Source organism: Heteronotia binoei, chromosome 5 (genome assembly GCF_032191835.1).
Source record: "Heteronotia binoei isolate CCM8104 ecotype False Entrance Well chromosome 5, APGP_CSIRO_Hbin_v1, whole genome shotgun sequence".
Lineage (NCBI taxonomy): Eukaryota > Metazoa > Chordata > Lepidosauria > Squamata > Gekkonidae > Heteronotia > Heteronotia binoei.
The window spans coordinates 15,941,606-15,965,813 of record NC_083227.1 but is presented as its reverse complement, the minus strand read 5'-3'; the positions used below and the strand labels follow the sequence as shown (position 1 = coordinate 15,965,813).

The 24,208-nt window shown below is 46.1% G+C and overlaps 2 protein-coding genes across 2 annotated transcripts in view; one reads left to right on the top strand and one right to left on the bottom strand.

Moving 5' to 3' along the window:
- Positions 1-693: 693 nt before the first annotated feature.
- LOC132571750 (zinc finger protein 3-like) lies at positions 694-10,446 on the bottom strand. Its single transcript, XM_060238545.1, has 6 exons — positions 10,347-10,446; positions 4,541-4,659; positions 4,206-4,332; positions 2,665-2,784; positions 1,557-1,652; positions 694-776 (listed from the first exon to the last, which is right to left on the bottom strand). The coding sequence occupies exons 1-6, from the start codon at positions 10,444-10,446 to the stop codon at positions 694-696; spliced, it is 645 nt and encodes a 214-aa protein (XP_060094528.1).
- Positions 10,447-13,853: 3,407 nt separating this feature from the next.
- Positions 13,854-24,208, top strand: part of LOC132571749 (zinc finger protein 850-like) — a 77,213-nt gene continuing 66,858 nt past the window's right edge. Inside the window, exons 1-2 of the mRNA XM_060238544.1 lie at positions 13,854-13,909; positions 20,097-20,709. Of these exons, the coding sequence (XP_060094527.1) occupies positions 20,302-20,709 (408 nt within the window). The 5' untranslated portion in view covers positions 13,854-13,909; positions 20,097-20,301. The remainder of the gene's footprint in view (positions 13,910-20,096; positions 20,710-24,208) is intronic.

Below are 24,208 nucleotides of genomic sequence, written 5' to 3'. Positions count from 1 at the left end.
AGAAATAAAAGTAAAACTCTTCTCACGGGCTAAGCACTTACAAGGTATCTCATATGAGTTTTTAGATGTTATAGAAGAATATTATGTTGACACAAATTCTATTACAGTTGGCATTCAAAAGGTTTTTCCTCTGTGAGGGTTCTCTAGCCCTGTTGAAGACTGCTGTTGTAACTCAATGTCCTTTCACATTCTGCGTACTCAAACGTTTTCTTTCATGTGAGTTCTTGGGTCCTGTTAAAGATGGTCACTCGGACTGAACCTCTTTCCACACACTGCGCATACAAAGGGTTTCTCCTCTGTGTGGGTTCTCTGATGCTGTTTAAGATGGCCACTGCCAATGAATTTTTTTTTCAACACTCAAAGCCGTCAAGTGGTTTCTCCCTTGTGTGTGTTGTCAGATGCTATTGAAGACTGCCACTCAACCCACATCTATTTCCATGCTCTCAACATTCCAGCATTTTCTCCATTGTGTGGGATCTCCGATGCCATTGAAGATGGCCACTCCTACTGAATTTTTCCCCACACTCTAAGCATTCAAATGGTTTCTCCCCTGTGTGGGTCTCTGATGCCGCTTAAGACTACCATTCTCGCTAAATCTGTTCCACACTCTGAGCATTCAAAAGGTTTCTCTCCTGTCTGGGTTGTCAGCTGCTTTTGAAGAATGTTACTGAACCTGAATTTCTCTCCACACTTTTAGCATTCAAAAGGTTTCTTCACTGTGTGAATTCTCTGATGCTGCCGAAGAATGCTGCTCCGACTGAATCTTTTCCCACACTCTGAGCATTCAAATGGTTTCTCCCCTGTGTGGGTTCTCTGATGCCGCTGAAGAGTGCCACTCTGACGGAATCTCTTTCCACACTCTGAGCACTCAAAAGGTTTCTCCCCTGTGTGAATTCTCTGATGCCGTTGAAGAGTGCCACTTCTGTTGAATTTCTTTCCACACTCTGAGCATTCAAAAGGTTTTTCTCCTGTGTGAGTTCTCTGATGCACCTGAAGATGGCTACTCTGACTGAATCTCTTTCCACACTCTGAGCATTTGAAAGGTTTCAACCCTTTGTGGGATCTCTGATGCTTTTGAAGACTGCTATTCACACTAAAACTCTTTCCACACTCAAAACATTCAAAAGGTTTCTCCTCTGTGTGGGTTCTTTGATGGCATTGAAGAGTGCCATTCTGACGGAATCGCTTTCCACACTCAAAGCATTCAAAAGGTTTCTCCCCTGTGTGAGTTCTTTGATGGCATTGAAGAGCGCCATTTTGACGGAATCGCTTTCCACATTCTGAGCATTCAAAAGGTTTCTCCCCAGTGTGGGTCCACTGATGCCGTTGAAGAGTTCCACTCTGACTGAATCTTCTTCCACAATCTGAGCATTCAAAAGGTTTCTTCCTTCTGTATATTTTTTGGTGCACAAGGTGCTTTAATCTGTTTCTAATACACTTTCCAAACTGAACGGATTTACTCCTTTTTATTATCCTGTGCTTTGGAAAATGCACATTATGCTTTTTTCGATCTCTCTTCTCAACCATATGGCTGCTTTTCTTTTTCTTAGTTTTGCCTTGATTCTTGAAGTTTTCTATCAAGTCTTCATTTCTACCTCCATCGAGCATTTGCTGATGAAGTTCCTCCCCCTCGTCATTCCTCTGATCATTGTCTGCTGGAATAAAGCAAGAGATACTGTTAGCACCTGGAAGAGCTGGTAAGATCCAAAGGCATCTATGGGACTGCAGAAGTAAAGTACTGATAGCCCATTGGCCTCATCCAGCTTGCCTGATCTTAACCAACCTTCACCTTTTCCCAGAATACAGGACTGTCGAACTTATTTGTTATGAGAGCCATATCTGACATAAATGTTGTTACTTCTCATCTAAATAGTTCACATTGCTTTCTTACTGAGAAGAAGACTGGATCATGAAGGCATGAAAAGGGAGAGTGGCAAACCCAATTGCACCCAAGACAGCCCTGGCATAATGAGGCAACTTTCTCTCTCTCTCTTTCTCTGTAGCAAAGCAAAAATCTCATGCCTTGAATAAAACATCATTGGTCTTAAAGGTGCTTTCTTTGTCTTTCCCCCTGTGATTGATGGAACTGGGGAAAGGAAGCTCTCGCTCTTTCCTTCTGTCCTCATGGAATGAGGAGGAGGAGGAGCCTCAGCCAGTAGAAGGAAGAGAGACATGGCTCAGTCGTTTTGCTGTGCATTTGAGAGAGCCTGGCAAAGCAAGCTGTCCCTCCCACTGCTTCCTCCCCATGGGAGGAGACTCAGCCAACGGAGAAAATAGAGGCTTTGCTCTGTGGCTCCTCTGCAATTGAGCAATCTTAGCAAAGCAAACTGTGATGCAGAAGAAAGCAAGAGAGAGGGAGAAGGAATTGCTCATGGGCTTAATAAGAGCCCTCCGGGGGCCAGATACATCCTGCGGGCTGCACGTTTGACACCTCTGAGCTAGAATTTAAGAATATCTCATTACCTCCCCAAGAGCCACAGCTGAGCTCTTGCCCGGTAGGGGTTTCTGAGTCTGCAGCTTACAGGCCCCCAAGAAGGCCTCCCTTCTTGCTTACCCAGTGGGCTGTAGGATTGTACCAGACCAAATATTGCTCAGGTATGAATCAGAAATGCCCCGTGGCTATTCCTCACCTGTTCTCTTGACATAACTGTGAAGAATACTCACTCTCAGCCAACTCATATGGGAAGGAAATATGCTCTTGGGATCCTCTTGAGAAACTCTCCAGTCTTTCTTTGGATGCAAGATCGTTGCCTATCTCCACCAAGGTCTCTCTTATACTCCAGGCTTGTTTCAGAGGAAAAGAGAGACACACACACAGTGAGAGAATGATCATTCTTAAATGGGAAGGAAAGAAATTCAAGAGTAAAAATTCTTCTAGCAAGATGGCACTATTCTTCAAAGTCCAGAATCCCCACCAGAATAAGGGGGAGGGATCTGTGAGGCAAAGCATCCTAGTTCCCCCAAGGGTAACAATGATTGTTAAGTGTCCTGTTCTGACCTGCAGAGGTTCGTGATTTGCAATTTCAAGGCCAGACTCTAGGTTAGTCGTGAGAACCTGTATTCAGCTGTGTAACCAGGAGGGAGGGGGATTGGGAGGTGAGTGGGGCTGAGAGGGCTCTCACAGCAGCTGCCCTTTCAAGGACAGAGGCTCAGAGCGGCCTACAATCTCCTTTCCCTTCCTCCCCCACAACAGACACCCTGTGAGGTGGGTGGGGCTGGAGAGGGCTCTCACAGCAGCTGCCCTTTCAAGGTCAACCTCTGCCAGAGCTGTGGCTGACCCAAGGCCATGCTAGCAGGTGCAAGTGGAGGAGTGGGGAATCAAACCTGGTTCTCCCAGATAAGAGTCTGCACACTTAACCACTACACCAAACTGGCTCCAACGACATCCCAATCAAGGACTGGGAGATGGATAACCAACCCCATTCCCCCATGGCTCAGGCACAGGACCTCCATCTTTGACAGATTCAAGCTTCAGTCAACTCTGATGCAAAGAGCCACCCATGGCCTGTAACGCTCTAACTAGAACCTCTGGGGTGAAGTCTGTCCATTCATCAACATATACAGCTGGGTGTCAAAAGCATACTGATGGCAACGCAGCCCAAATGCCTGGACCAGCTGAGCAAAAGGTCATGCAGATGTTAAATAACATCAGGGAGAAGACTGCCCCATGCGGGACACAGGGCAGGGCTTTTTTTGTAGCAGGAACTCCTTTGCATATTAGGCCACACACCCCTGATGCAGCCAATCCCCCTGGAGCTTACAGTAGGCCCTGTAAGAAGAGCCCTGTAAGAGCTCTTGGAGGATTGGCTACATCAGTGGGTTGTGGAGTTCCTGCTACCAAAAAAGCCCTGCCAATGCGTAATGTGGCAAGACCCTCTCTCCCATCGCAACTCTCTGTCCCTGACCATGGAAAAAGAGACCAGCCACTGCAGTGTCTCCCAGGGGGACGGTGGCTCAGTGGTAGAGCATCTGCTTGGGAAGCAGAAGGTCCCAGGTTCAATCCCTGGCATCTCCAAAAAAGGGTCCAGGCAAATAGGTGTGAAAAACCTCAGCTTGAGACCCTGGAGAGCCGCTGCCAGCCTGAGAAGACAATACTGACTTTGATGGACCAAAGGCCTGATTCAGTATAAGGCAGCTTCATGTGTTCATGTGATCTGTATTCCATCTAAATGGCAAAGCCTTTGGCACCTATGAAAGATCCTTACCCAGAAAGACCACATTCCCATAGTTCTCCAGCATGACTTCCCTGTAGAGAGCTCTTTGCCCTGGATCCAGCAGGGCCCACTCTGCCTCGGTGAAATAGATGGACACCTCCTCAAAGGAAAAGGGACACTGAAAGAAAAAGCAGATCTCATCAAAGATCACAACAGGCAGAGATTGGACATTGGAAGGGCGTAGTCTGTGAAGGTACAGGATGAAAGGTAAAGGGAATGGCATAAAGAGGCTCTCTTGTCCACACCCCTTGGAGATTCTACAGGAGCAAAAGCCCCCCCTGAGAAAGGAGGAGGGACCCAGGCTGTCCCCTGCTCATCTCTCCTACCTGGACAGGAAGTGCAGCAGGCGTTTCCACATCTCTGAAAAGATGACGGCTCAGCAGCATCTCTTCACTTCCTGGTAACAGCATCTCTTCACTTCTTGGTAACAACATCTCTTCACTTCCTGAGAGAAAGGAGGAAGAAAGGGTCTTTGCTTACTCATACCCTACTTACTGGATCAGGAGAACGCTGTAGACATAGTTTATGAAGCTGCCTTATACTGAACCAGACCCTGGGTCCATCAAAGTCAGTATTGTCGGTTTAAAACAATTTATTGTAATGTAATATATTGTGATAACTTGTCATCATTTGTCATTAAATGTTAGTACACATATATAACATTTTCTCCACCACCCCCCTTTTGTGACCCCAGCAGTGCATGCCCCCCTTAGCAAACGTCCCCGTATTACTATTTAATCTAACTTGTTATAAGGTAATAAACTCTATCTATTAAAGAATCTTTCTCCGAAAAACCCAAAGGTTATGATTATAATCCATCTTCATGGTATTTCTTCTTAATCATTAGGGGGGAAAAAAAGAAAAGGTTATAATCCAATAATCATATTTTTAAACTGTAATCCATATATTTCTTTAAAAATTAACCATTGTCAAAGATCACCAAATGTCCTTTAACGTTCCATTGTTTTTCAATGTATTTTTGAAACTTTCCCCAGTCGTTTTTAAATTTCTCTAAATCTTGTTCTTTTAAGATTCTTGTAAGCTTGTCCATTTCACTCCAATGCATGACTTTCAGAGTCCATTCCCATACTTCTGGTATTTTGCCTTATTTCCACATTTGCGCATATAATGTCTGTGCAGCTGAAGGCATATACCAAATTATTGTTCTATCTTGCTTTTGAAATTTTTCCATTTGTAATCCAACAGGAAAATATCAGGTGCCTTCTTAATATTATATCCCAAATATCCATTAATATTATATGCCTTCTTAATATTATATTTTGAGATAGATAGTTTTGGGAAAGTTAGTATTGTCTACTCAGACTGGCATTGGCTCTCCAGGGTCTCAGCTGAGGTTTTTCATGCCTACTTGCCTGGACTCTTTTTAGTTGGAGATGCCAGAGATTGAACCTGGGACCTTCTGCTTACCAAACAGATGCTCTACCACTGAGCCACCGTCCCTCCCATATCTTGATTTCAGTAAGGCTTTTGATAAGGTTCCACATACTATCCTTGTTAACAAGTTGGTAAAATGTGGTTTGGATCCTGTTACCTGATCCTGTCGACCGGAAGAGTGCTTGTGAATGGTTCCTCATCCTCTTGGAGAGGAGTGATAAGCGGAGTGCCTCAAGGATCTGTCCTGGGACTTGTTTTGTTCAACATCTTTATAAATGATTTGGATGAAGGGATAGAGGGAATGCTTATTAACTTTGCAGTTGATCCTAATTGGGGGGGGGGGTAGCAAATACAGTAGAAGACAAAGTCAGTATACAGGATGACAGGTTGGAAAACTGGGCTAAAACAAAGGAAATTAACTTCAACAGAGATAAATGTAGAGTTCTGCATTTAGGTAGAAAAATCAAATGCAAAATTATAGGATGGGGGAGACTTGTCATTGTAGTAGTTTGTGTGAGAAGGATCTAGACGTCTTAGTGGACCAGAGACTGAACATGAGCTAGAAGTGCGATACAGTGGCTTAAAAGGCCAATGCAATTTTGGGCTGTATCTACAGAATCAGAGGCCGCTAACAGACAGCTGGCTCAGGGCGACATCAAGCTGACCCAGAAGTGAGCTGGTCAGAAAACATCCCAACAGCCTGCAAAAGAGGGATGAGCTGCAGGCGCCCTGGGGAGCATCTGGAGTGCTCATGCACCCTGTCCGCAGCTCCCCTGGCACTCTCTGGGTGCTTCCTGGCTATCCAGATGGCCAGGGAGGTGCTTTGGAGGCGCCCCAGAGAAAAGGCACCACTTTTCAAGCCGGCTCCTGGTAAGTCAAGGAAGACTCAGGAGTGGGACGGGGACAGCAGGCAGATGTGCACAAGTAGACGTGCTTTTTAGATCCACCTGCTTGCTGTTCCCAGGGTGGCTTTAACCGCATGTCTGTAAGCAGCAATGGTTTCTCTTTACTCTGCTTTGTGTCGTAATAGGTGATTTTAACTACCCGCAGATTGATTGGGTCAATATGTGATCAGGTCGAGAGAAAGAGATTGAATTTCTTGATGCTCTCAATGACTGTGCTATGCAGCAGATGGTCTCAGAACCTACCAGGGGTGGGGCGATCCTGGATTTGGTCCTAAGTAATGCCCAATACTTGGTGAGAGATGTAAACGTGATCGCACCGCTTGGGAGCAGTGACCATAACGTTGGACTGGATGGGCCACTGGCCTGTTCCAACATGGCTTCTCTTATGTTCTTATGTCTGGGGCAGGGATGCTCTGTATTCTTGGTGCTTGGGGGGGGGGGACAACAGTGGGAGGGCTTCTGGAGTTTTGGCCCCTCTGGTGGACCTCCTGATGGCACTTGGGTTTTTTGGCCACTGTGTGACACAGAGTGTTGGGCTGGATGGGCCACTGGCCTGTTCCAACATGGCTTCTCTTATGTTCTTATTGATTTCACCATTTGTATAAATAGAGAGTTGCCCCAAAAGACCAGCACGACCACGTTTAACTTTAAAAGGGGAAAATTCTCTGAGATGAGGCAGGTGAAGAGGAAACTGAAAGGAAAAGTAAATACAGTCAAAACCCTTGGGGAAGCTTAGAGGCTATTTAAAACTACAATCCTAGAAGCTCAGATAAAATATATACCACAAGTTAGGAAAGGCACAAACAGGTATAAGAAAAGGCCTGCATGGTTAACAAAGTAATGGAAGCTGTAAAAGGTAAGAAGGACTCCTTTAAGTGGTGGAAAGCTAGTCCAAGTGAGATTAATAAAAGGGAACAAAGGCTGTGGCAAATCAAATGCAAGACTGTGATCAGGCAGGCAAAAAGGGACTATGAGGAGCATATTGCAAAAACATAAAAACCAACAATAAAAATTTCTTCAAATATATTAGAAGTAGGAAACCAGCCAGGGAGGCAGTGGGGCCCTTGGACAACCAAGGGGTAAAAGGATTACTGAACAAGGATAGGGAAATGGCTGAGAAGCTGAATGCATTTTTTGCCTCCATCTTCACTGTGGAAGATGAGAAGTGTTTGCCCGCTCCAGAACCACTAATTTTGGAAGGGGTGTTGAAAGACCTGAGTCAGATTGAAGTGACAAGAGAGGAGGTCCTACAACTGATTGACGAATTAGAAACTAATAAGTCACCAGGTCCGGATGGCATACATCCAAGAGTTCTGAAAGAACTCAAAGGTGAACTTATGGATCTCCTGACAAAAATCTGTAATCTTTCATTGAAATCTGCCTCCATTCCTGAGGACTGGAAGGTAGCAAATGTCACCCCCATCTTTAAAAGGGGTTCCAGAGGAGATCCGGGAAATTACAGGCCAGTCAGTCTGACTTCAATACCAGGAAAGTTGGTAGAAAGCATTATCAAGGACAGAATGAGTAGGCACATTGATGAACACGAGTTATTGAGGAATACTCAGCATGGGTTCTGTAAGGGAAGATCTTGCCTCACTAACCTGTTACAGTTCTTTGAGGGGGTGAACAAACATGTGAACAAAGGGGACCCAATAGATGTTGTTTACCTTGACTTCCAGAAAGCCTTGGATAAAATTCCTCATCAAAGGCTCCTTATTAAGCTCGAGAGTCATGGAGTAAAAGGACAGGTCCTCTTGTGGATCAAAAACTGGCTAATTAATAGGAAGCAGAGAATGAGTATAAATGAGCAGTCTTCACAGTGGAGGATGGTAAGCAGTGGGGTGCCGCAGGGCTCGGTACTGGGTCCCATGCTCTTTAACTTGTTTATTAATGATCTGGAGTTGGGAGTAAGCAGTGAAGTGGCCAAGTTTGCAGATGATACTAAATTGTTCAAAGTGGTGAGAACCAGAGAGGATTGTGAAGCACTCCAAAGGGATCTATTGAGGCTGGGTGAGTGGGCGTCAACGTGGCCAAGTGCAAAGTAATGCACATTGGGGCCAAGAATCCCAGCTACAAATACAAGCTGATGAGGTGTGAACTGGCAGAGACTGACTAAGAGAGAGATCTTAGGGTCATGGTAGATAACTCACTGAAAATGTCAAGACAGTGTGCGATTGCAATAAAAAAGGCCAATGCCATGCTGGGAATTATTAGGAAGAGAACTGAAAACAAATCAGCCAGTATTATAATGCCCCTGTATAAATCGATGGTGCGGTCTCATTTGGAATACTGTGTACTATTCTGGTCACCGCACCACAAATTGCTGAGCAGTCAGGTTAGAACGGATAAAAGGAAGTAACATGTGGAATTCACTGTCACAGGAGGTGGTGGCAGCTACAAGCATAGCCAGCTTTAAGAGGGGATTGGATAAAAATATGGAGCAGAAGTATATATATACATACACACACACACACGCGTGTGTGTGTATATGTGTGTGTGTATATATATATATATTTATATATATACACATACACACACACATATATTGGCCACTGTGTGACACAGAGTGTTGGACTGGGTGGGCCACTGGCCTGATCCAACATGGCTTCTCTTATGTTCTTATGCTTGGGTGAAACCTCATCTAGAGTACTGTGTTCAGTTTTGGGCACCACAATTTAAGAAGGATATAGACAAGTTGAAACATGTCCAGAGGAGGGCCACAATGATGGTGAGTGGTCTGGAGACCAAGTCCTACGAAGAACGGGTGAAGGAGCTGGGCATGTTTAGCCAGGAGAGGAGATGACTGAGGGGTGCTATGATCACCATCTTCAGGTACTTGAAGGGCTGTCATATAGAGGAGGGTGTGGAATTGTTTTCTGTGGCCCCAGAAGGTAGGACCAGGACCAATGGTTTGAAATTAAATCAAAAGAGTTTCTGGCTCAACATTATGAAGAACTTCCTGACAGAGCGGCTCCTCAGTGGAACAGGCTTCCTCGGGAGGTGGTGGGCTCTCCTTCCTTGGAGACTTTTAAACAGAGGCCATCAGACAGCAATGAGGATCCTGTGAATTAGGCAGATCTTTAGAAGGAGGGCAGGAAGGGTTGCATCAGTGCTTAGATCTCATGGCCCTTTCTTACATCCAGGCGAATGCTCATCACCCTGCTAGAGTCAGGCAGCAATTTTTCTCCAGCCCAGTTTGGCCAGGGATCCTGTTTTGATGGAGGGGTTTTGCCATCTTTTGTGCATGGAACAGAGGTAGTGGGTGTGAATGCAGGGGAGGTATTTGTGAATATCCTGCACTGTGCAGAAGGTTGGACTAGATGATCCTGGAGGTCTGTTCCAGCTCTTAAGATTCTATCCACCCCTCTAGGTGAGGAGAGGGTCATTAACAGGGAGCCAGCTTGATGGAGTGGTTAAGTGCGTAGACTCTTTTCTAGGAGAACCGGGTTTGATTCCCCACTCCTCCACTTGCAGCTGCTGGAATGGCCTTGGGTCAGTCACAGCTCTTGCAGAGTTGGCCTTGAAAGGGCAGCTTCTGGGAGAGCTCTCTCAGCCCCATCTACCTCACAGGGGAAGAAGATAAAGGAGCCCAGAGGCAAGTTCCTCTTATGGAAGGAAGGTGAGGTATGAATATTCTAATTAAGGGGAGGAATTGCCTTCAATGAATTAGTCAAATTTCTCTTCAAAGCACATCACAGTTAATGGACAGTGAGTGCCACAAATGAACTCTGTGCTGTGTGAAGACGTATTTAATTCTTTTCCTGACCTGAGCTCTCTACCCATCAAACTCATGGCAATGCCTCAAACACATTCAGGCGCATAGAGACCTTACCACAGCAAAGGGCATTTGGGGCACATTCCTGGGCTTGCGCCCTCTGCCCTGGCTCCAAGGATGCTCTTTCCGCCTCAGGGAATGTTGCTTCTTTCTTCATGGATGATGCCCACATCTGAAACAGCAGCAGGGAGAGGGAATGGAAAAGAGGCTAAGGAATGGATCCTGCCCCACTCCCAGACTCCGCCCCCTTCCATCAGCAGCCCAGCTGAGTTGTTTGGAGGGATAAGAAATTCTCTAGAAGAGGCTGCTGAAGGAGGCCATGAAATCTCACATTTAGATAATTAACACTCAGACAGATGTCTGGCAGGGAAGCTTTAGGATAAAGCCAGATATCATTGCTTCGACATACCTGGAAGGAATCCCCTCACCTGTTCTGCCTGCCTCTTCTCCTCTGCCTGACTCAGGAGGAAACCTTCAGCCAGGGCCACCGCCTGGGAACTGGTCTCCGGCCCGCACCCTCTGCCCCAGCACTGCATTTCCTGGGGCAGAATAGTCAGGAACTGCTCCAGGATCACCAGGTCTAGAATCTGCTTCTTTGTGTAGCTCTCTGTGTGCGTCAGGAGTGTGTGGACTAATATGCAAAGGCGTTCCTGCTACAAAAACAGCCCTGTGGAAAGAAGCGGCAGTTGAGATTGGAAGAGAAAGGAATACAGGCTGTGATTTGGCTCAAGAATGCTGAGGTGCAGAAATGCTCCTCTAGGCATCTGATGTGAGGTCCTGCACCTGTGACACTGTGGGAATTCCTTCCTCAGAGCTAAGAGTATGAAGACACCAGAAGGCTCCAGGGCCTTCTTCTTTCAGGGGGAACCAACCTAAGTAAACAGTATTCCCAGAACCACTTTCCCTTTCAAGAAGCAGGGCAGAGGTAACAAGTCTTTCATCCAGAGAAGAGCCAGAGTTTCCTCTTGGCCCCCTATTTGAACTCACCCTGACAGAAGGACCCTTTTCCAGAGTCCAGCCTGCTGTGGGAACAAGCCCAAGCCCAGGAGATATGCCCACCCAAGTGTTGCTGGCATAAGGAGGAGCCAGAGGAGACAACCAACTCTGCCAAATGCACAAGGTTGCCAACTCCAGGATGTGAAATCCCTGGAAATTTGCAGAGCAGCTCCAACTGCATTGTGTGCCTCCTCCTGCCAACCGGAAGTCCTGAGTCAATGAAGAAGGGAGCAGTGACCAAGAGAAGTCCAAGGTAAAGGTAAAGCACCAGTCATTTCCGACTGCGGTGACGTTGCTTTCACAACGTTTTCACGGCAGACTTTTTACAGGGTGGTTTGCCATTGCCTTCCCCAGCAGGCTGGGTACTCATTTTACCGACCTCGGAATGATGGAAGGCTGAGTCGACCTGGAGCCGATTACCTGAACCAGCTTCCGCTGGGATCGAACTCAGGTCATGAGCAGAGGGCTCCGACTGCAGTACTGAAGCTTTACCACTCTGCGCCACGGGGCTCTTCCTAGGGAAGTCCAAACCTTGCCACAAATTTTGTTAGTTTTTAAGGCTCTGTTGGACCCTTGTTCTTTCCTACAGCTACAGGGGACATTTCATGGAAAAAGAGGTGCCAGAGATCATTAGTACGACCTATTTGCATACGCCACACGCCCTTGACATCACCAGAAGGTGTACTAAATTCTATCAGCTCAGCCTCTACCTTAAAATGCTTCTTGTGTTAGAAATGTCATAATAAAACCTTATTCCCATCATACTTTTTCGATTATTCTCCCTATATGGCTATAGTGGCATGAGGAAGATTTCCATATGTCTGCTTTAGATTTTTTGGTTATTGTCGCATTTTTTTGTGAGGAAAAAAATATTAGAAAGTTTATCAAATCTTAAGAGTTCAGCAGAATTCGCACAGGGGGTTTGAACAATGGAGCCCAGAGGCAATTTTTTTTGGTGGGTGGGTGGGTAGAAAGAGCACAATAAAATTTAGACCAGGGGTGGCCAAACTCGCTTAACAACAGCCACATAGAATAAATATCAGATGTCTGAGAGCCGCAAGACATGAATGTCAGATTTCTAAGAGCCACAAGACATGAACATCAGATGTTTGAGAGCCACAAAACAGGAAGAGGGGGAAGGAAACCAAATAGATGGGACAAGGGAGGGAGAGGTGGAAAGAAAGCAACCTTAACTTTAAATACATTCTTCAAGCTGCCAGCTGGCAGCTTGGAAAAGTGATTTAAAGGGACAAAGGCCTTCTCCAAGTCAACCCACAGGGTGGTAGGGGTTCAAGAGCCACACAATATGTGTGAAAGAGTCACATGTGGCTTTTGAGCCACAGTTTGGCCACCCGTGATTTAGAGGTTCTGGAGCGCCACCCTTGTGAGCTCCTGCTCAAAATGAAGCCTGGCTCTAGGACACTGCTCCCATTTCAGTTTCCAGTCCCCTAAATTCGCATTTCCCGTAATACAAACTCCCCACCCCTGCCCATGTTCAGAGATCTGCCATCCGGGAGTTGGCAACCCTATGACGACCGTGCCCAAGAATGACCCCAGCCTCCCTCCCTCCCGAGATCTCAAAGCATCTCTCCAAATAACTCACTTGGAAGGAAAGTTTCCCACGATGCGGCTGCTCTGCGGGCTTGAGGAGGAGCAGCCTTCACTAAAGCCTATTTCACACTTGGTAAATAACACACTTTCAATCAAATTTTAAGTCACTCTGCAACCGGACTTGGCCATTGCACACAGACACAGCAAAATCCACTTGCTCGCAAACAGTCGCTGGAGCGGACTGCAATTGCATTATTCAGCTTGTGTGAAAATGCCCTGAAAAAACTCTTATTTGGGACAAAGTAGGAGTCCAGTAGTAGCACCATTCAGGCCAACCAAGTCTGCATGCACACGAAAGCTTACCTTCTGAATAAAACTTCGTTGGTTTGAAAGGCGATCCCGGGCTCCTACTTCGTTCAGAATGCAAGCTTTCGTAGGCCTGCGGACTTCATCTGACGGCGATGCTTTGCAGCAAGAGTCACGCTCAGGGGCAGCGTGCAAAGCAAAATAATAATAAATGCAAATAAATAAAATATTTCCCATAATTCTTAAGGAGGAAGAGAAGCCGCCTTCGCTGAAATAATAATAATAATAAGATATTGGATCTATATCCCGCCCTATACTCTGAGAATCTCAGAGTGCCTTACATAATTCTTCCTTTACCTCCCCCACCCCCGGTGAGGTAGGTGGGGCTGAGAGAGGCTCTTACAAGCAGCTGCCCTTTTCAAGGACAACTCCTAGAAGAGCTTCCAAGGCAATGCCAGCAGCTGCAAGCGGAGGAGTGGGGAATATCAAACCCAGTTCCCCCAGGGAAGAGTCCGCACACTTAACCGCTATACCAAACTGGCTCTAACCTATTCCACGCGCTCCTTCCCCAGACAGCAATGCTGCCTTCCAAAGAGAATCCTATGAAGGGTTAAAAGGGAGAGAGTTGCAACTTCCTAGCAAGGCCTCTAGGAAGCAAGGAAGGGGGAGGTCACTTCCTGTCCCTTTCCTCCCCCCCCCCGCTCCTTCCGTGGGAAAGCGACCTTTGACTTTCCTCCTTGCAGCATCAGCCGACCAGGCGCGGTCTGGTGAGTTGGAAAAGGGGTTGGGGGCCTGTGCAAGAGGGGGAGGGGGCAAGGCAAGGCAGGCAAATGGGTGGGGGGCACAGAGACCCCCCACCCCACCCTTTGCAATTGACCTAACTCGGTGGAAATGTCATTGAGCAGTTCTTGGTGCGCTTTAACGCACCCACCCACACCCCCCGCCCCAGCACCACCACCAACAACACACGGTCTGTCAAATCTGTCAAGAGCAGATGGGGATCTTTTTAAAAATAGTCAAAAGCGCGGAGGTATTTAATGATCTGAGCGGGATGAAAAGACAAAGCTATTGTTTCTCTTCCCCGCCCCCCTCCCTCCGTCGCCACGTTGCTTTGACAGATCTGGAGTTTTTCTGCAACCTCTAGGGCTAGATCGAGGCTGCAATCACACACACCAAATACTGCACTCTTTCTTTCTTTCTTTCTTAATTTTTTTTTCAAACTTTATTGAAAAACCATAAAGAACATGTACAAGACATGCAAAAAAATGAGAGTACAGTAAGAGTAGTCCAATGATGAAGAAGAAGATATTGGATTTATATCCCGCCCTCCACTCCGAAGAGTCTCAGAGCGGCTCACAATCTCCTTTACCTTCATCCCCCACAACACACCCTGTGAGGTGGGTGGGGCTGAGAGGGCTCTCACAGCAGCTGCCTTTTTAAGGACAATGTCTGCCAGAGCTGTGGCTGACCCAAGGCCATTCCAACAGCTGCAAGTGGAGGAGTGGCGAATCAAACCCGGTTCATCCAGATAAGAGTCCGCACACTTAACCACAACACCAAACTGGCTCTCAATAACATACACTACCATAAATTTAAAATAATATCAAAAATTAAGAAAAAGAAAGGGGGGGGGGAACATAAGGGCTCGAACCGAAGTTAACTCCAAATAAGTAGTTATGATAAATTTTGGCTGAAATAACCTAAAGGTTACATATATTTTCATTTATTTAAATCATCAACAGATGTTTCAAGGAGAAAAATAATTATAAGGCAGTGACCAAAGTTAGAGATAATGCTCTTTCGAGAAATTTTCCAACTGGATTTTACTGTGTGAGCTGGCAAAACCCAGTTGGAAAGTGAGTTGGAAGTGGATTGAAACTGCGTTGTTTGGTGTGTGTGATGGTAGCCTGAGACGGGCAGCACCCGTTAGTCTGTCTGCAGCAGGAGAAAAGAGCAAAAGTCCCATCATCCCTTAAAGACTACCAACATTTGTGGCTGGGTAGAAGCTTTTTAGTGAACAAGAGTCCAGGCTGCAGTCACACGCAATAAATAATGCACTTTCCAACTGGATTTTGCCAGATCAGACAATGAAATCCAGTTGGAAAGTGCGGTGAAAGTAGATGGAAAGTGCGTTATTTAGTGTGTGATCGCGGCCCAGCAGGGCCTGAAAGACTTAACAACATTCGTGGCAGGGGGGGAACTTTTGGGAGTCACCCCTCACATTTTCTGCTAGATCGAGATGAGAAGTTGTGTTAAGTCCGTCTGCAGCAGGAGAAAAGAGCAAGAGTCCAGGAACACCTATCAGCAGGGCTTTTTTTATAGAGGGAAAAAAATCCCAGCCGGAACTCATTTGCATATTAGGCCACACACCCCTGACACCAATCCAGCCATAACTGCATTCCTGTGTGTTCCTGTTCAAAAAAAAAAGCCCTGCCTATAAGACTAAGAAAATTTGTGAGTCACCACTGTCTTCTTCAGATATGTTTGTCTTTCTTCAGATTTGAAGAACTGAGCAATGACTCATCCTCTGCCACACATTTTGTTAGTCTTTAGGGTTCTACTGGACTCTTGCAGTCCCGCTACAAAACTTACTTATTTGTACATATATGAACATATGAAGCTGTCTTCTACTGAATCAGACCCTTGGTCCATCAAAGTCAGTATTGTCTACTCAGACTGGCAGCGGCTCTCCAAGGTCCTGAGCTGATGTTTTTCACGCCTATTTGCCTGGACCCTTTTTAGTTGGAGATGCCGGGGATTGAACCTGGGACCTTCTGCTTACTAAGCAGATGTTTTACCAGTGAGCCACCGTCCCTCCCCAAAATTTATTTGCTTATCTTATTCATTTATATCCCGCCCTCTCCTAATGGGCTCAGGGCAGCTAGGAAAGGAAAGGTCCCCTGTGCAAGCACCAGTCGTTTCCACCTCTGGGGTGACGTTGCTTTCACAACGTTTTCACGGCAGACTTTTGACGGGGTGATTTGCCATTGCCTTCCCCAGTCATCTACACTTCCCCCCCAGCAAGCTGGGTACTCATTGTACCGACAACAGTTAAAATAACAGAGTGTTAAAATCAAAGTACAATAAAATAATTAAAACATTTCAACAGTTCATATAATTCAAAATATGTAGTATGGTTCCAGGTTCACTCTCCAGCAGGGGTGGAATTCTAGCAGGAGCTCCTTTGCATATTAGGCCACACACCCTGATGTAGCCAATCCTCCAAGCTTACAAGGCTCTTTTTTGTAATCTTGGGAGATTGTCTACATCAGGGGTGTGTGGCCTAATATGCAAAGGAGCGCCTGCTAGAATTCCACCTCTGCTCATCTGGATCCAGATAGCGGGTTTTAATTCTTATGAGCGCTGCATATAATGATATTATAAGATGTTATTTGGCACTCTGGATTTGTACTTATTCTGGCCTAAGCTAGTAATCCTGGGGACACTGTTTTCAAATCATGCCATATGAATTTGGCTGGGGGTGGAGAAGGGCAAAGCTGCACTCCACACACTCAAAAACAGCACTCCCGTGTTCCCCATTCACCCTGGCCTTCTTGGCAAAGATTTATTTATCAAGATGGGTAGCTTTGTTTGTCTGTAGCAACAGAAAAGAGCAAGAGTCTAGTAGTAGCCCCTTAAAGAGAGCCAGTTCGGTGTAGTGGTTAAGTGTGCAGACTCTTACCTGGGAGAACCAGGTTTGATTCCCCACTCCTCCTCTTGCGCCTGCTGGAATGGCCTTGGGTTGGCCATAGCTATCGCAGGAGTTGTCCTTGAAAGGGCAGCTGCTGTGAGAGCCCTCTCAGCCTCAGGGTGTCTGTTGTGGGGGAGGGAGATAAAGGAGATTTTGAGCCACTCTGAGACTCTTGAGTGGAGGGCGGAATATAAATCCAATGTCGTCGTCTTCTTACTTGAAAGGGCACCTGCTGTGAGAGAGTTCTCTCAGCCCCACCCACCTCACAGGGTGCCTGTTGTGGGGGGAGAAGATATAGGAGATTGTAAGCTGCTCTGAGTCTCTGATTCAGAGAGAAGGGCAGGGTATAAATCTGCAGTCTTCTTCTTCAAGGCAAGGGATGCCAGGGAAGCCATGCCAAGATGAGCAGAAAGGCGTGCTCGGCGCTAAAATAGAACATAGAACTACTGTCTCTATCAGCTTGTGTGTGGCAGAATACTATGTGGTTATCCCTGAACAGAAAATGCATAGAAAGGGCCATGAACAGCCTATTGGGATGCTGTGGCCTGTAGCTGCTAAGGGAAGAAAATCAGAAGAAAAAAAATTACCTACACGGCCATTTGTAGAGACAGGACTGGAGACGTGCCTTTCGATCAGAGCTCTTGAGTAAGAGAATCAAACCAGATGGCTGAAAGAGGTAATACAGGAATGGTTAAATCTAGATATTTTCACACTGACTGGGAAAAACGTATCTTAAAATCATGATGGAGTCAATATCTCTTGGTACAAACAAGAAGAAGAAGATATTGGATTTATATCCCGCCCTCCACTCCAAATCTCATAGTCTCAGAGCAGCTCACAATCTCCTTTCCCTTCCTCCCCCACAACAGACACCCTGTGAGGTGGGTGGGGCTGAGAGGGCTCTCCCAGCAGCTGCTCTTTCAAGGACAACCTCTGCCAGAGCTATGGCTGACCCAAGGCCATTCCAGCAGGTGCAAGTGGAGGAGTGGGGAATCAAACCTGGTTCTCCCAGATAAGAGTCCACGCACTTAACCACTACACTAAATTGGCTCTCTCTCAAAGAGACAAAGAAATTAAATGTTCCTTTGGTCATGGAGATGGTTAGAGGAGAAATCTTGGGGTTCCTCTCACAGGGCTAATAGTAGCCCAGAAAGGTTGTTTTGGGCTAAAAAAATAGAAGACGGGTTTAAAACCATCCCCAATTTTCTTTTATGCTGCGATCCTCATTCAAACCAGGCTGAATTTTTAAAGGGGAGAGGTAGAACCCATAAGGATTCCTGTTCACTGATCTTCTAATAGGATCGCATCTGGTTTTGCCCTTCACGAAGAGTGGCTTGTGAGATATAATCACCTTGGTGACTTTCTTTGGGCAAGATGTACAGTTTTGTAACTAAATAAAAGTGGCACTGTTATCTTGGTGTTTGGGCATTCAAGGAGGCTGTAAGCCCCTGAAATCCCAGAGCCAGGAGGCAACATCATGGGTATGCCTTGGTCTCTATGCCCTGTGATTGGCCTTTCAGGGGAAATGCTTAGCCACTGTGTGAGACAGGATGCTGGACTAGATGGACCACTGGTCTGACCCAGCAGTGCTCTTCTTAGTTTAAAAACCTCCAAAGAAGAGAGACCCCGCCACCTTCCACAGAAGTCTGTTGCACTGAGGAACAGCTCCGTTAGGAAGTTCTTCCTAATGTTTAGCCAAAAACCCTTGATTTAATTTTCAACCTGTTGGTTCTAGTCCGACCTTCTGGGGCAACAGAAAACAACTCTGCACCAGTGCACTTGAGCAGAAAAAAAGGCCTTAGACGGTAAAAGCAATCTTGAAGAAGTCTACTTAGCATCCTACTCAAGTCTGTTCAGTGGGTCTTACTCCCAGGAAAGAGTTCTTAGGATAGCACTGAGTGAGCTTCAAATCAAAGAACATTTTTCCCTGCACCCACTTTGTGTCAAGTTTGGTGTAGGGGTTAAGTGAGCTTTCTCTAATCTGGTTGAACAGGGTTTGATTCCCATCTCCTCCACGTGCAGCTGCTGGGGTGACCTGGGTCAGTCACAGTTCTCTCAGAGCTGTGCTTTCAACAGCAGTTCTCTGAGAGCTCTCTCAGCCCCAATTACCTCACAGGGTGTCTGTTGTGGGAAGAGGAAGGGCAGAAGACTGTAAGCTGCTCTGAGACTCTGAGTGAAGGGTGGGGTATAAATCCGATCTTTTCTTCTTCCTCCTCTTCCTCTTCTTCTTCCTCTTCCATAGGAACCTACCCCTACACACCAGTCATCTTTGGAGGCCTTGCGTCAGTTGCCCTTGCCATCTGAAGCTAGATAGGTAGCAACCTGAGAAAGAGCCTTCTTGGTTGTGGCACCAAAACTTTGGAACTCCTTCACCGGGGAGATTCATCTGTCTCCCTCTAGCAGTATCTTTCCCAAGCCGGCGAAGACTTTTTTTGTTTTGGTCTGGCATACCTTCAAGAACAGTGTTGTTTATGTGTTTACTTGAATTACATTTTATAATTTTAACTGTACTTTTAATTGCGCAGATGTTTTAATATTTTTTTCATGTTTGACACCTTATAGAGTCTGATTAGGTGGAAAGATTGGGTGCCATCAAGACAGTATCCCACGTGCTGTTAGAATGCTGTCACTACATCACTGTATGGCATAGCATTTTATCACCAATTCTTGGTAGTATTTTAGATTTACCTGACTCACACAAATTGCTTTTTCTGCCAAACAATACTGCTGATGATGTTACTGAAACTGTGGCAAAGTTCCTCCAGGCAGCTCTACTTACACGTAGTACTATGGTAAACTCAGTTATTTTATAATTATTTAATTCATAACTTTTTAAGAATGGAACTGAAAGACGGAATGTGTTTTTTATACATGTGTATGCTTTATTTCAGGATTTTCTTTCATCCTGCTCTTTTCCATACAGTTTTATAATGCCAGTAAAGGAAATTGCTCTATGTACTTGAATTACATTTTATGATTCTAACTGTACTTTTAATTGCTCAGATGTTGTGATACTTTTTCATGCTTGACACCTTGTAGAGTCTGATTGCGTGGAAAGATGGCATTAAAATGCTTTAAATAAGCAGGGCTTTCTTTGTAGCAGGAACTCCTTTGCCTATGAGGCCACGCACCTCTTCTTACAGGGCCTACTGTAAGCTCCAGGAGGATTGGCTACATCAGGGGTGTGTGGCCTAATATGCAAAAGAGTTCCTGCTATGAAAAAAGCCCTGTAAATGAATAATATTTTGCTTTCTTTCCCGTAGGAAGGGGATTGGTCACTTGCCGGAACCTTCCACATCACTTGGTGTTTTTTTTTTAAAAAAAAAAACCAACCACCTGGCAGAAATTTGCACACAGAATGAAGTCTTGGCCTCTCAGGACCTAAGCCACCTCCGTCAAGTGAGTTCTGGACTTGGGAAGGAAGATTATCTTAGGGTACTGTTGGAGAACACCTCGGCATAAGGAGAGATGGCCGGAAATGCAGCAGGCCCCGAAGGGGTCCAAGGGCCTCATGCTATTGACATTGGGAGCAGAGGGGAATTCTGGGAAAGGACAGTGCAGAAGATCCTGGGGGAAGAAACCACCAATTTAGAGGTCCAGCGCCAGCGATTCAGGCAGTTCTGCTATCAAAGGGCTGAGGGCCCCCGAGAAGTTCGCAGCCAACTCCACGATCTTTGCCACCAGTGGCTGAAGCCAGAGAGGCACAGCAAGAAGGAGATGCTGGACCTGGTGATCCTGGAGCAGTTCCTGGCCGTCCTGCCCCCGGAGATGGAAAGCTGGGTCAGAGGATGTGGGCCGGAGACCAGTTTCCAAGCGGTGGCCCTGGCAGAAGTCTTTCTCTTGAGTCAGGAAGAGGATGAGAAACCGGAAGGGCAGGTGAGAGTATTTCAGTTGCAATGGCTTGACTCAGATCTGCTGTTTCCCTTTGCAATCCTATGCATGTTTATTATGCATTCCCTAGCAGGTGGGGCCAACATACCTGAGTAACCGCCTTTCCTCATACACACCCCAGAGGTCGTTGTGATCTGCTACACAACACCTTCTGACCACCCCTGGCCCAAAGGACGTCCAACTTACCTTGACCAGGGCCAGGGCTTTTTCAGCCCTGGCCTGGCCTGGTGGAATCAGCTTCCTATGGAGGAGAAGAAGATATTGGATTTATATCCCACCTTCCACTCTGAATCCCAGAGTCTCACAATCTCCTTTACCTTCCTCCCCCACAACAGAAACCCTGTGAGGTGGGTGGGGCTGGAGAGGGCTCTCACAGCAGCTGCCCTTTCAAGGACAACCTCTGCCAGAGCTATGGCTGACCCAAGGCCATGCCAGTAGGTGCAAGTGGAGGAGTGGGGAATCAAACCCAGTTCTCCCAGATAAGAGTCCGCACACTTAAGAGAGCCAGTTTGGTGTAGTGGTTATGTGCGTGGACTCTTATCTGGGAGAACCGGGTTTGATTCCCCACTCCTCCACTTGCACCTGCTGGAATGGCCTTGGGTCAGCCATAGCCCTGGCAGAGGTTGTCCTTGAAAAGGCAGCTGCTGTGAGAGCCCTCTCCAGCCCCACCCACCTCACAGGGTGTCTGTTGTGGGGGAGGAAGGTAAAGGAGATTGTGAGCCGCTCTGAGACTCTTCGGAGTGGAGGGCGGGATATAAATCCAATATCTTCTTCTTCTTCTTCTTAACCACTACACCAAACTGGCTCTCAATTGGGCCCTACCTGAGCTATTGCAATTTTGTAGGGCCTGCAAGATGGAGCTATTCCGCTGGGCTTTTGGTTGAGGCAGCGGGTGTCCTATCCCAGCTATTATTCCATCAGTTGTCCTCCCTTGTAGTGACATCATGTCTCACTATAGTGCCATCTTGCTATTGCTGCCATCATTTTAGTTGGGGCCTAGAATCGTTTATCCTGTACGATGTCCCCTTCCTGCCTGTGATTCACTTTATCGTTTTGCTGTTGTGATTTGTTCAATTGTAATGTATTGCTTTAACTCTGAATTGTAGGTTTTGATTGTTACTACTGTATGTTGTGATCCGCCCTGAGCCCGTTTAAGGGAAAGGGCGGAATATAAGCCTACTAAATAAAATAAATGAATAAAATTGATACAGAGCAAAGTTTGAGCGAGTCCAGTGGCTCCTTTAAGACCAACAAAGTTTTATTCCGGGTATAAGCTTTCCTGTGCATGCCCGCTTCTTGAAGGAAGACTACTGGAAGAAGTGTTCTTGAAGAAGTGTGAATGCATATGAAAGTTTATACCCAGACTGAATCTTGGTTGGTCTTAAAGGTGCCACTGGACTCAAAACTTTGTTGCTTCAGACCAACAAGGCTACCTACCTGAATCTATCGAATTGATACCTATCTGTGCAATCCTACGCATAGTTTCACCCTTCTAAGTACCCTGAATTCAGTGGGCTTGAAAGAATATAACTCTACTTAGAATTGCATCACAGATGCATCAAGACGAAACCAATCCTTAACTTCAGATAGAAATTTTCCATTTATTATTTAGACATTTCCAAAACGAAGAGCTGCTGTAACTGTAAAACATATTGATTTCAATACTGAATTGGAGCTTTGGAAACCACATTGTGTCTTAAACGGGCATAGTGACTTTTTAACTCTTTTAGAGGGTGACACGGAGATTTTTTTTAGCACATGAAGCTGGTAAGCTTATATAGGGCCTGTTTTGTGGCCTGCACTCAGGATAGATATTTATAGATAACGTATTGGTTAGACAGCTTCAAGAGGGGATTGGATGAACATACTGAGCAGAGGTCCATCAGTGGCTATTAGCCACAGCGTATTGTTGGAACTCTCTGTCTGGGGCAGTGATGCTCTGTATTCTTGGTGTTTGGGGTGGGGCACAGTGGGGGCGGGGGCTTCTAGCCCCATTGGTGGACCTCCTGATGTTACTTGAGGTTTTTTTTTTTGGCTACTGTGTGACACAGAGTGTTGGCCTGGATGGGCCATTGGCCTGATCCAACATGGCTTCTCTTATGTGACACAGAGTGTTGCGACTGGATGGACCACTGGCCTGATCCAACGTGGCTTCTCTTATGTTCTTATGTGACACAGAGTGTTGGACTGGATGGGCCATTGGCCTGATCCAACGTGGCTTCTCTTATGTTCTTATGTGACACAGAGTGTTGGCCTGGATGGGCCGTTGGCCTGATCCAACACAGCTTCTCTTATGTTCGTATGAATTAGCATTTAAAGGTGCTTACATATGTACATATGAAGCTGCCTTATACTGGTAAAGACCATTGGCCCATCAAGATGGGTATTGTCTACTCAGACTGGCAGTGGCTCTCCAGGGTCTCAGGTGGAAGTCTTCCATATGGCAGATTACCTGATCCTTTTAAGCAGATGTGCCGGGGATTGAGAACGTCAGAAGAGGGCTGCTGGATCAGACCAGTAGTCTGTCTAATCCATTATCCTGTCTCACACAGTGGCCAACCAGTTCCTCTGAGGGCCAACAACAGAGCATAGAGGCCAAGACAGAACACCAGAAGAGCCCTACTGGATCAGACCAGTAGTCCATCTAATCCATTATCCTGTCTCACACAGTGGCCAACCAGTTCTTCTGCAGGGCCAACAACAGGGCAGAGAGGCCAGGGCCTTCATAAAAACATCAGAAGAGCCCTGCAGGATCAGACCAGTGGTCCATCTAGTCCAGCCTCCTGTCTTACACAGTGGCCAACCAGTTCCTCTGGATGGCTACCAACTGAGCATAGAGGCCAAAGTCTGATAGATCAGACCAGTGTTCCATCTAGCCAAGCCTTTCTCACACAGTGGGCAACTAGTTCCTCTGGATTGCTAATAACAGGGCATACAGGCCTTGTATTTCTTTCATTTACTGAAAATAGCAGGCTTTCACACGTTCAGAATAGGCTTCCTATGTTCAGTTTTAAGAGATTATGCATCCGCATTAGATCCAGAGTTCACTTTTAGTCAGGTTGTTTTTAAAACAAACAAACAAACAAACAAACATAGTATAAGTTTGTTTTTTAAAATCCATTTAACATTTTAAAAACCCTGGATTTTAATTTTTTTTTAAAAGTCACTGATTTTTATCCACTCTTCTTGGATACACCAACTTTATCCACCCCTAGTTTCCTCCTTCCCAGCCTGCCACTTGAGATCCACTTAGCAGCCCCTATTCTCTTTGCCCCTGGCTGCAGGTATAAGGGAGGTAGCAATGAAAGACAGAGCTTTCTCAGTGGTGGCACCTCGCCTTTGGAATTCCTTTCTCCTCGAGGCAAACATAGAGTGTGCCATTCCATCTTTTATGCACCAGGCCGAAGCATTTCCGATTACCTTGTCTTGTAACTTAAGTTTTGTCTTGCCTGTTAATTCTTTTATTTGGGAGGAGGGGAGTTTT